This window comes from Leucopleurus acutus, assembly GCF_964270905.1.
Source record: "Leucopleurus acutus genome assembly, chromosome: 4".
Classification (NCBI taxonomy): domain Eukaryota; kingdom Metazoa; phylum Chordata; class Mammalia; order Artiodactyla; family Delphinidae; genus Leucopleurus; species Leucopleurus acutus.
Genome location: NC_139146.1, coordinates 69,965,238 through 69,977,728, shown reverse-complemented (window position 1 = coordinate 69,977,728; position 12,491 = coordinate 69,965,238). Strand labels below are relative to the sequence as shown.

At 40.1% G+C, this 12,491-nt stretch overlaps 1 protein-coding gene across 5 annotated transcripts in view; it reads left to right on the top strand.

Moving 5' to 3' along the window:
- Positions 1–211: 211 nt before the first annotated feature.
- The window catches only part of GABRA4 (gamma-aminobutyric acid type A receptor subunit alpha4), a gene marked incomplete at both ends in the record, with an annotated part of 63,973 nt that continues 51,693 nt past the window's right edge, over positions 212–12,491 (top strand). For 2 of the 5 annotated variants that reach the window (XM_082837788.1, XM_082837787.1), the window contains 2 exons: positions 212–240; positions 726–844. In XM_082837788.1, the coding sequence (XP_082693914.1) occupies positions 212–240; positions 726–844 (148 nt within the window). Of the gene's footprint in view, positions 309–511; positions 845–12,491 lie in introns of those variants that run through there. The other 3 variants (XM_082837790.1, XM_082837786.1, XM_082837789.1) reach the window with 2 other exon arrangements.

Here is a 12,491-nt window from a genome sequence, read left to right as displayed (position 1 = left end):
GGAGGGGGCGAGGCAAGGCAGGAACCGCCTCCCCGGCCCGCGTGCACACACGCGCCCACCGCGGCTGGGGCTGGCTGAGCGCAGGCGAGTGTGAGCGCGGGCGAGTGTGAGCGCGAGTGTGCGCACAACCGCGGAGAGCCTCTGCCCTCGCCTCGCACCCTGCTCAGGGCATCTGGAGAGCCTGGAAACCTGAACAGGCTTAAAGTATGGCATGTTGCAAAGATGGTTTCTGCCAAGAAGGTACCCGCGATCGCGACGTCCTTCGGGGCCAGTTTCGCCCTCCTGCACTTCCTGTGCCTGGCGGCTTGGTGAGTTCCCCGAGGTACTGAGGGCCTGGGGAAGGTGGAGAAGGAGCCAGCTCTGGGTCCCCTCTGGCTGCCAGCCTCCCCCCCCCACCCCCCGCAAGGGCGAATTAGACCCTCTGGTCTCCGCTGTAAGGTCAGCGGCCCGGAGCCGGGCTTTGCTCTGACCACGTAGACGCCGAGAGCAGAAGGGGCGCGGGGTGCAAGAAGAGTGTGGATATTGGGGTCCGTGTGCGCGGGGTGCGCCTTTCCTGACCATTTCTTTCTGTCCCCCATCCCTCCGCCCTGCCTCCTTTAGTTTGGGGCAAGAGACTCTTTTCCTAGAAGATAAATCTGTTTCCACCTGTTCGCTGATCAATTCTTAAAATAACCCCATCCGCCCCTGTTTTTTTTTTGTGTGTGTGTGTGTGTGTGCGTTTGCAGTTTAAACGAATCCCCAGGACAGAACCAAAAGGAGGAGAAATTATGCCCGGAAAATTTTACCCGCATCCTGGACAGTTTACTCGATGGTTATGACAACAGGCTGCGTCCTGGATTTGGGGGTATGAACGATTTCAAACGCGCAAGTGTGTCCTGTGTGTCTCTCTCTGCGTCTGTCTGTCTGTCTGTGAGAATATCATGAGGTATGCGTCGCGTGCAAAAATGAAAAATCTCTCAATCTCTCTCAATCTCTCCCTCCCTCCCTCTTTCCCTTTCCCTCTCCCAATGTCTCTTTTCTCTCTCTCTCCCCTCTTTTGATGAGACCTCTGACCAGAAACCCGCCCTCACCCGTCCTTTCCCATCTCACTGCCCCCTCAGAAGCTTGGCCTCTCCGGAACACCAATTACCTTCCGGGACCTGACTGCCGGGTGGGCGAGGTTGAAGGGGAAGTGTCCAAAATGGGAACTGGAGGCGCAGCTGCCCTGGTGCGCTGTGCCCCGAGAATGTACGCCCCCCTAACCTGGTCACTGCTCAGAGCAGGTTGCACTTGACACAGCTGATACGAAGTTCCCTGTCCTCCCACGTGGAATCAGTCCCTCTGCCAAAACCTCGACCCTGTTCTGCCTAGGACAGGAATCAGGGGCACAAGATGCCTGCTCTCCTAGAGAACCCAGTCCTTTCCTATTCTTTTCTACCTTGGGATGAAAGTTTACTTTATTTGCAGAGGTGGCATTTACTACCCTCCTAAGACTTTGGAGTCGGGTATTTCTGCTTTATTTCTTCCTTCAGTAAATGTGTATAAAGGGTCTAATAGAGGCACATCCATTAACAGCACTGTTGTTCTTTTCCATATTCATAGTCCCTTTGCTTATGTAATGAGAATCTATGTGGCAAGCATTGTGCTAGGCACCAGGTTCACAGGAATCTCAAGATATTATTCTTAACCTCAAACACCGTCTCAGTCCAGTTCAGAGAGAGAACATGTGTCTTCACCCAAAGTGTTGGCCCATGGCTTCTGACCACCAAGTTCTTGTTCTTTCCAGTACTCTGAGCTAGTTACCCTCTTGGGAAATGAGTTGAATAAGACATAGGCTCTATCTTAAAGGATATAGATACTTTACTGTTTAACCCTCACAGCAGCCCCAAGAGAAAGCTATTACTATTCCTGTTTTACAGAGGAAGAAATTGAGGCTTGGAAAGATAAGCGGCTGGTCCAAGTTCACAGTTAATAACTGGCGTGGGCAGGATGTGAACCCAGATCAGGTTGCGTATTTAAAAGACAAACCCATGAAGACTGGGATGCTATCAGATATTCTGTGATGAGTATCATAATATTAGAAGCACTGAAGCATTTCATTTAAGCTTCCTAAGGAGGGTGTTTAAGAGCTAAGAAGATGGGGAGTGTAGAAGGTAAAAGGAAGCAGCATGTTCCTGGGAAAGAAGACAGAATTAGACATTATTTCCAAGTTTTTGGTCCCAGCCTAGAAAGAATTGTTGGAAATAAAAGAGAAGTGGATAGATTAGAGCTGGATGAGTCTTTAGAGTCTGTCTAGTCTTGTTCTCCTCATTTAACAAAGGAGAACACTGAAGATTCAAACAAGAAAGTGATTTATACTGGAAACATAGCATATTAATGATAGGCTGGAATCCGGTCTTCTGGAATCAGGAGCCATTTTTTTCCTGGATTTTATTGAGAAGGTTACAGGGAGCCATTGAAGGTTTTACTTCAGGTTTTGCATGTTGACAGAGATAAAGATGGATGAGAAGGATGAAAGATTCTCTTGGTTCTTTTCACGTTGCCTCTCCAGGGGTAGGCTGCTCAGCACCGCATTTGGCTTCATGCAAATCTGAAAAGAGGCTTCCTTACAGAAGTGAATCATTTGTCAATGCACGATCTTTCATAAGTGACTAGGAAATTATCACTTTAGATTAAAAATAATTTTGTAGAGAAGGTTTCAGATGATGTGATGCCATTTAAGGCTATATTATATCAATAAAAGTCGATTTATCTGCCCATAAAGTTTTTAAGCTTGACATTTCAAGTAAAGAAAAAAATGATGGAAGTATGCAACCACATGTAGTTTAAATATTCATTAGTGGATTGATGTCCCTGAACCTAAATTAAAAGTTATTGAAATCATATGGTTTTATTATTTAATGTTGAAAATTAAAATCATATCTATGCCGTTGGTTATAATGCAAGTTATAATTCAAAAAGAAGAAGGGATCCATTGGAGTTGCATCTTTTTTACCAACTACCCTCTCCCATGATAATATATAGACAATAAAATGAATGAAATCAACCTATATAAGACATTGCTGGATTTTGGTTAGCTGCAGTACTGCTAAAATGTTTCAAGGGCAATATTAGTCATCCTATTTGTCTCTGCCAAGTGATCTTCATTGCCCACCTGGAGATCCTTTTATAGCTTTATGGGAAGGGGTTGAATTCACGTTACTTTAAGTGTTAGCAGTTGATTAATTATTAATAACTTACCATGTAGCACAGTTTTTGGGGTTGTTGCTCGTAAATATTTGTGATATATGTAATTCATTTTTTAGAAGTGGGTCATTCTCTGTAAATACGTAGTATGCCAAATGTGACAGAGGAATAGTAATTCTCACCTGCAGAAAATGTGTAATCTGTTTACAAGATGTTATAAATGAGCACCACTGAAAATAATAAGAAAAATCATTGCTAGCAGAGACTCTTGGATGCCACAGGTATGATCCCTTCTTTGACATTTTATACTTTGTGGAAAGTTTGGCATTTTATAAATGAAATGAAAACAATTCAGATTTTGACCAGTGTGCTATAAATACAGATTTATTCCCTGGTTCCTTTAATCCTACTTCTGCTCTCTGTAAAGCATTTACTTTATAGCTGTTTATACAACTTAGCAGTGTTCCATATAAAATAAAGCTAAAAGCAAAGATCTGAATTGAAATTGGAAGGTTTGTGATTGCTCAGTAGGCCAGGCAAGGGTTGAAATAGATTTGGAAATGAAATTATGTATTTTTAACTCAGCAGCACAGATTGCAATGGGGAAGTAAAAGGAACTGAAATGGTTCTTGCTTTTCATCCCTCCAAGATCTCCTTTCCCTTGTCTCCCACATTCTCCATTAGAGAAGGAAAGGGGAAAGGTGAGAAGGGAAGGAAGGAGGCAGAGTGAGAGAAACTAGATTGGGACATCTGAAGGGGTAGAGTTCTTCCAGCCGTTGACAAATCAGTCTGCTACCATTCAGAAGTAGCTTGCACCTGCTTAGAAGCAGCACACAGTAAACCATTCCACAAAGGAGCTAGAAAATCATCCCCTTGGCTCGTATCCACTTTCAACACTGTTACACACCGTCTTAAAAATGCATAGCTAAGGTACTAACCACCAGGAAATAGCTTAGGAAGCCAGCCCTTACCCACTTCCATTTATTGAAGGATTAGACAACCTTTTGTGCATGTCAGTCTTTTGAGGCAAATGATCTGGAATAATAAATGCTTCCAGATACATATAAACAGAGATGATTGCCTTAGATCATCTTCTACAATCTCTCTGAAATGGCAATGGAGCACTAGGGCCAGTTTTGCAAGGTTGTTCTCCAACACAGCAGGACTTCAGATGAGTAGGGTTTTCTACAATTTTGAAAACATTTTCACATACAGTGTCTAATAAGATTATCACAACAAGGCAAAAAGATAAGCAGGGCAGGCATCATCCTTCTGTCAGAGAGGAGGCTGAGAAAAGTTGCAATGAATTACCCAATAACCCTGTAATTGACAAGTAATTGACAAGGCCAGAACTCACTTCTCACTCTTTAAACCCTTAGGCAGCTGGTCTTCTGCTACAATCACAGGCAGCTGGTCTTCTGCTACAACCACTTGTAAGGGTTTTTTGCACCCTTCTGTTGAAAAAGAGTCAAATTTTCATTAACAGACCTTCTTGTTACTAAGTAGGTCATTAAAATAAGCAAAACTACATTTCCCCCAGAGGAGTGAAATGAGAACTTTTATTTTAAAGCTCTAATAACATTTTAAAATGGAAAAGCAAACACTTAGGTAAATTTGGAAGAATTTTCCCACAGAAATAAAAACTTCTTTGCAGTGTTTTCAGATGATCTATATCTCAACCTAAAAATTAAGTTGATGTGCCATGTGCTAGCTTTATTAATTGAACATTGACAGAGAATATATTTTTTTTAAGTATATAGATGAAATGAACACTTGAAATGCCCAGGGCAACAGAAAAATAAAGCTTCATTCTCTTCTGACTTGTCACATTCATTCATTCATTCATTCATTTGTTGAACTAATAGATAGTGAGAGACTGTTATGTGCCACGAACAATGTTAAGTTGTGAAGATATAATTCTGAATCAGATACAGGCTAAGCAGTGTAGAGAGATAAAAATAACAAGGACACAAATAATAAAGTAAATAAAGACAATGCTATGGAACAATCCAATAGTATGCTAGAATAAATCGGGTGAGAGATCTATTTCAGATACAGTGGACAAGGAAGTCTTTTAAGCTAAGACCTAAAGGTGACAGACATGGAAAGAGTAAGCAAAAGTTGTTCTCAGGCAGCAAAAAAAGCAAGTGCCAAGATCCTAAGGTAGATAATAAATTAGTGGGATTTAGACAGTGAAGGGTGTCCAGTGTGCCTGGAATCGAAAAGCAAGAGGAAGAATCTCACGGGACTAGCTTGGAGTTGTTAGCAGAGGCCAGATCATACAAAACCTTTGGTAAAGGAGTTTCCTTTTATGAACCTGGACATCACTGGAGATTTTTAGGTGGAGGGAATGACGTGGTATGACTTAGATTGTAACATGATCCCTCTGGCTGCCACATAAGAAAAAGAAAGGCTTAGATATAAAAGTTGGAACAATATTAGAAGCAAGGAGACCAATGAAAAAACTTTTTTCCTTGGTTCTTTCCATTAAGTTAATGGTAGCTTGGAATAAGACGGTAGATGTAGCAAAGATGAATATAAACGGATAAAAGTGAGATATATTTTGAAGGTATAATTCAGCAAAGAATTGGTGATAGATTCCATATAGGTGGTAAAGGAAAGGGAGAAATCAAAAATGACTCGTGGATTTTTTTAAGAAAATGGACAGAGAATAGTGTTATTTGAATTGGAGAGGATTGGAGGAGGAACAGTAATGGGAGGGAGGGTGAAATCAAGACATCCCTGGATATGTTAATCTTAGGATACATGTGTGGCATCCTAGTGATTGTACTTGTCTGGATATCAGAGGAGAGTTCTGTCTGGGATCATCAGTATGTAATGCTGTGAGAATAGATGTCTAGAGAAGAGTATAGAAAGAGCAGAGAAAAGAGCCCACAGCCAAGCCTTAAGGAACATTGACAACTGAAATAAGGGCAGAAAACGTAGAGTTGTCAAAGGAGAATGAAAAGGAGTAGGCTGTGACATATGTGGGCACTAGGAGAGTGTCAGTTACAGTCAAGAGAATGGAATATCTTAGGAAGGAGGTATGAGACACCTCTCAAGTTCTTCTAAGATATTAAGTAAGATAAGAACTGGCCACACGGAGATATTTCATTTTATTCACTTTCATCAAAAATTCATTGATCATATAATATACGCCAGGCACTGTTCTAGGATGGCACTGGGGATACACTGGTGGACAAAGGAGACGCTGTTTTCTGCCCTCCTGAGCTGATACTCTAGTGAAAGAGACAGAAAAGGAGAACAGAAATAAGCCAAATATAGAGTATGTCAGATGTTGATAACTCCTATCGAGTAATACAAAGCTGGGGAGGAGGTTGCAATTTTAACTAGAGTAGTTAGGAGGGAGAGACTTGAATGAAGTGATATTTGTTTTTTTTTTAATTAATTAATTTATTTTTGGCTGCTTTGGGTTTTCGTTGGAGGGTGCAGGGTTTCTCTAGTTGCAGGGGCTAGTAGCAGGGGCTACTCTGTTGTGGTGCGTGGGCTTCTCATTGCAGTGGCTTCTCTTGTTGTGGAGCACAGGCTCTAGGTGCGTGGGCTTCAGTAGTTGTGGTACGCGGGCTTAGTGGTTGTGGCTTGTGGGCTCTAGAGTGCAGGCTCAGCAGTTGTGGCGCACGGGCGGAGTTGCTCCGTGGCATGTGGGCTCTTCCTGGACCAGGGCTCAAACCCGTGTCCCCTTCATTGGCAGGCGGATTCTTAACCAGGGAAGTCCCTGAAGTGATATTTGAACTATGATTCAAAGTAGGTAAGAGCATAGGCTGCATTTGGGTGGGGTTTTCTGGTTAGAAGTAACTCCACGTGCAGATATGGTAAGCATGGAATTGTCACTGCAGTGAAGGTAACAGGGCTGAGGAGTAAGAAGGGGTCAGTGTGATAGAAGGATGAGGTAGTATAAAGCTTTGCAGGCTGGTGAGAACTTTGCTTTTACTCTGAATCGTATCAGAAGTGAATGGAGGGATTCCATTAGGGGCGAGACCTGAACTGGTTAATTTTCAAAGGCTCACCCTTGGTTGCTGGATTGGGAACAGTGAGTCAGGGTCAAGGGCAACTGCAGAAAGGAGTTTAGGATCAACCAGGCAAAAGATGATGGACATTTTGACCAAGTTGGTGGCAGAGAAGTTTGTAAAATTGTAAGAAATGGTTGGCTTCTGGCTATTTTTCAAAGTTCTAGTCTACTGGTGACAGCTAGAATATGGGATGTGAGAAAAAGGGAGGTGTCAGGTGTCACTCCAGAGTTTGGGACTTGAACATCTAGAAAAATGGAGCTGCCAAGACTGTGGCAGAAGCAGCTTAGGGATGTGGCTGAACAATTTGTATGTGAGTATGTTACGTTTGAGCTGCTCATTAGATGTCAAGTGAAGATAGGCTTGGAATTCAGGGATACTGGGTATGTCAATAATGTATGGTATTTCAAGCCATAAAACTAAAGAGATCACCAAGGAATTAATGGTGATAGGGAAAAGGTACGAATACTGAGCTCCGAAGTCCCCAGTGTTAAGAGGTGGGGAGAGAGGTGGAGGAATCTCTGTCCCAGGAAGACTGAAAAGTAGTGACCTTTGAGGTAGGAGGAAAACCTCAAAGAGAATGTACATACCAGACGTTAAAGAAAGAAAGAAAACAGTATTTCAGTGTGGAGCAGGACTGGTCGATTATGTCTCATGCTCCTGGCAGACAAAGAAAGATAAGAACATAAAATGGACCACCAGATTTAGCAATATCTACATTTTTCAGTGAGTTTGACAAGGGTAGCTTTGGTGGCATGATGAAGGTGAAAGTCTGATTGTGTGGGTTCCAGAAAGAATGGGAGGAGTTTCTTTCTAGACGTTCGTACAGTGGAGCAGAGAAATGGGCTGGTAAATGGAAGGAGAAAGTAGCATCGAGAGAGCTTTTTTAAAAATTAGAGAAATAAGATTTTTTAAAAAGTTTGTGGGAAAAGTGCTGTAGATAGGGAAAAACTGGTGATATTGACAAAAGGAATTTTAGTGGATCCTGAGCGTGAAAGCTAGATTATAATAGATGATGGAGTGAATAGAAAGGGGAGAATTCCAGGCACTAGGCATAGGTATTTTTCTCCCCCAGAAGTTTAAATACGAAAGAGAAGAGAAAGAGGGAAGGTTGCCTTTTTTAAAGCTGTTTGTGTACCACTGGAAATAGACAAGTAGAGAATAATATTAGAGTGGAGGGAGGGGATAACTGAAAGAAAGATGCCTGTGTGACAAGAAGAGACTGTAGAATCCAGAACACAAATTTACTTTCTTATGCTCTTAGTTTAAGAAAAAAAAGATGTACTGGTGCTAATATATATTTACAGGTTCTTTAGGGCAAGAATATGCAAAATGCATTTGTTGTTTCCTAAAATAAGCACTAAAAATCTAGATATAGGTTATCCATAACTTAGTGAACATTTAGATGATATTTCACTGGGATGTTAGCTTTCTTTTAGATGAAAAAAATACATCAGCTTGCATTTTGTATATCATTAAACAGATGGCTACTTTATTGTCTAGGCCTTTTTTATGTATTTATTTTAAAAAAGCTTCTGCTGCACAGAACTGGATTCTGAATTAATAATCCATGGTTCATGACACACTCCCATGATTGGTTCCCATATCTGTGGACCTTCTTTTTATCTATCCATCTATTCATTTATTTACTCTAATAAAATAGAACCCACTTAAATAATTAAACCTTGACAACTTACTCTGCTATACGGTCTCCCTCATCCTATTTGCCTGTCTTCCCCACTCAAAGTAACCACCATTCTGAGTCCTTTCTAAATTATTGCATAGCATGGGACTTCCCTGGAGGTCCAGTGGTTAAGACTTCGCTGTCCAATGCAGGTTGGGGTGCGGGTTCGATCCCTGGTTGGGGAGCTAAGATCCCACATGCCTCATGGCCAAAAAACCAAAACATAAAACAGAAGCAATATTGTAACAAATTCAATGAAGACTTTAAAAATGGTCCACATCAAAAAAAAAACTTAAAAGAAAATAAATTATTGCATAGCTTTATTTGAATATCATTTTAGCTCAACTTTACTCTTTAATAAATTGAAATTTTAAAAATTTAATTGTTTTGAACATGCTATTTACAATCTTTGGATGCTTTTCTCACTTAATTGTGTATTCCTAAGACTCCTTCTTATTGTTGTGTATTGCTATAGATCATTCATTTTGACTGCTGTGTGATACACTCGTTGCACAGGAACCAGCTGATTCATCTGCTCTGTTGGCAATAGGCATTTTGCTTGTTTCCAGGATTGTGTTGCTGTGAATATTCTGGCCCAAATTTCCTGCTGTAAATGTGCAAGAGTTTCTTTTGCATATATATCCAAGAATGGATTTTTCTGGATCTTAGTGTAAGTGGGAGTTCAACTTGATGAGATAATGCCAAACTGTTTTCTGTGGTAGTTTTACAAATTCAAACTCCCATTTACAGTGAATATGAGATTCAGGATCCACAAACCCTTGAACACTTTGGAAAAGAATATATATATGTGTATACATACATATATATATGTGTGTGTATATATATAATATATATGTATATATATACACACATATATATGTATATATAAATATATATGTGTGTATATATATACTTGAAATGGTATTTTAATGTGAAATGATTTGTATTTTTCTGATTTCTAATGTGGTTGAACATCTTTTCAAATCTTTGTTGCCTACAAGAATTTTCCTTCTGTGAATTGCATTTTCATCTTTTGCTCACATTTTATTGTCATTTTTAGTACTTTATTTATTCATTTATTTGATGCCTTTAATATTTAAAAAGTAGAGCTGGATTGATAGGATCATACCATAAAGGAAGCACTAATCTTTAAGGTCATCTAAATAAAGCTCTGTAGTTATTTGCTTTCTCAACAATATCAATAGACATCTGTTCCTTGTTTAATATGCAGGAACGCTAGTTTTTCTATATTTTGTAAGTGACAAAGAGCATTAGAGCCTTATTTAAATATTTCACTAAGATTCCTTGCTGCTGTTGTACCTTTTAAGTACTTTAAGTCTCTTGATTTGGGAAGACACATTAATAGTGTTTTGTAAGACGTAGCTGGATGCATGGATTTAGGTGGCTGAAAACCCAGAAATCTTTCCTCAAGCGCATGGCTGGGGAGGCAATGTGGAGAGCAGGGAATGAGTCGTTTCAGCATCTGCAGAAGTGTTTAAGTCTCTTTCCTGGGTGTGATCGCAAATTGGATCCTATTACCGGAGAAGAAATTAAAAAGTGATATTTTTGTCCAGGTCTCTACAGCTGAAGTAAACAGTGGGAAATTTTCTGAAATGTTAATTGCCTTCCCACTTTTCAAGCAAATAATAAAGTTATTAGATTCATTAATAAGATGGGAGTATTCCTCTGAATTTGATCCTGGTGGTGTTGGCTCCTTCTTTCAAAGACTGTTGAAGATCCCTTTGCCTTAGGAACTGTCCACTATATTTGGGGGATTAAAAACTATTTCCCTATTAGCAAAGTAGTAAGGTTTTAAAATAAAAGATGTCTTTTATGTTACACAAATGCATAGAAAATTATGAGAAGTCCTTCCAAGCTGAAAATTATCTGGTTTCTATGTAATTATGCTCTTAGGAGGGTTGATTTGAACATCCTAAACAGCAGTGTTAGAGGAAGCGTCTCTAAGAATTATTCTTAATTGCATAGCGACCGTGATTCATTGAAAACTGATTTATTGGAAACCTATTACATGTAAGGCCTGGGATTTGTTCAGGGAAAGGATATAAATATAAATAAAACACGAATTCTACTTTAATCAGGAAATATTTTTAGCTTAACTGATGTAACAAATGAATTCCAGTACTTTTTCCTTTGGGGAGATTTTAAAATCACTGCTGGAATGATATTAGGAACACAATCAAATACATAGTTTTCACTACCTAGTATGTGTAAAGCACTATACTCGTTTGGGATTTCCAAGAGGATTAAGATTGGTCTTTGCTGTTAAGGAGAGAAAGACTCAAGCAGGCCATAATAATAAGAGCAATGCATAGGAAGAGCTGCAGTAGTAACGTAGTTCAGAAACTACTTATGAAACAAAATGGGAGAGGTAGGTATGGCATGGTATGTACTAGATAGAAAATTATATGTAAGTAATTAATGGTTGATTTATTATTTAATGATATAATTAGCATCGTTAAATCTAGAACATACTTTGTAGATCAATCCAGGGGCTTATAATTCTGGCTCTGGAATATAATATTTAACCTCTGTGAGCTCAGTTTCCATGTCCATAAAATTCTCATGAAATATCATCCCTGGAGGGTGTTGTGAGGATTGAATGAAATAGCATATAGGAAGAGCCTAGTATCCTGCTTGGCACATGGTAGGCCTTAAATAAATAGTAATAGTATCTCTGCTTATTGTTCTTTGGGAAGAACCCCATTTCTTGAGAGCAGGGCCACACATACATGCCCCTTGATCTGTCCACTCTCCATCCCGACTGCCACATCCTTAGTCCAGGACACCGTCATCTCTCACCTGGCCTGGTACAGCAGCCTCTTAGAAAAGCCTTCTTCTACTCTTGCCTCCCTATAATTCGCTGTCCATACAACTGCCAGAGTGATTCAGATCATATATTTAGATCATATATTTTCCTTACATCACACCTTTGATGGTCTCCCAATGATTACGGGATACAAGTCAAACTTCTTACCACAGCCTATAAACAGAGGCAGAGCTGGACTGCATATCAGAAGGGAGAACACTTGGGGAAAGAACACAGGACAGATGATTAACCTCTGGGTTCATTTGCTTCAGCTGCCGTAACAAAGCACCACAGACTGGGTGGCTTAAATAACAGCAAGTTTGTTTTTTCGCAATTCCGGAGGCTAGAAGTCCAAGATCAAGATGTCAGCAGGGTTGGTTTCTTCTAAGCTCTCTCTTCTCGGCTTGTAGATGGTCATCTTCCCTCTGTGTCTTCACATGGTTTTTCTTCTGTATGTTTCTGTGTCCTAATCTCCTCTTCATATAAGGGCACCAGTCTTATTACATTAGGGCCCATCCTAGTGACCTCATTTTAAGTTTATTCCCCTTGTAAGGACCGTATCTCAAAATATGATCTCATTCTGATGTACTAGGTGCTACTTCAACATATGAGTTTAGGAGGAACATAATTCAGCCCTTAACAACCTCTCTCATGAAGATTTATACAAGTTTAAAACAGTGACAATAACATATATGATAAATATGTTGCTTAAAACATACCACTTTCAGAATATGGCCAGAGAAGTAGGTCCGAGCCTTTCGCCTTGAAGTTCTCCTCACCTGAAATG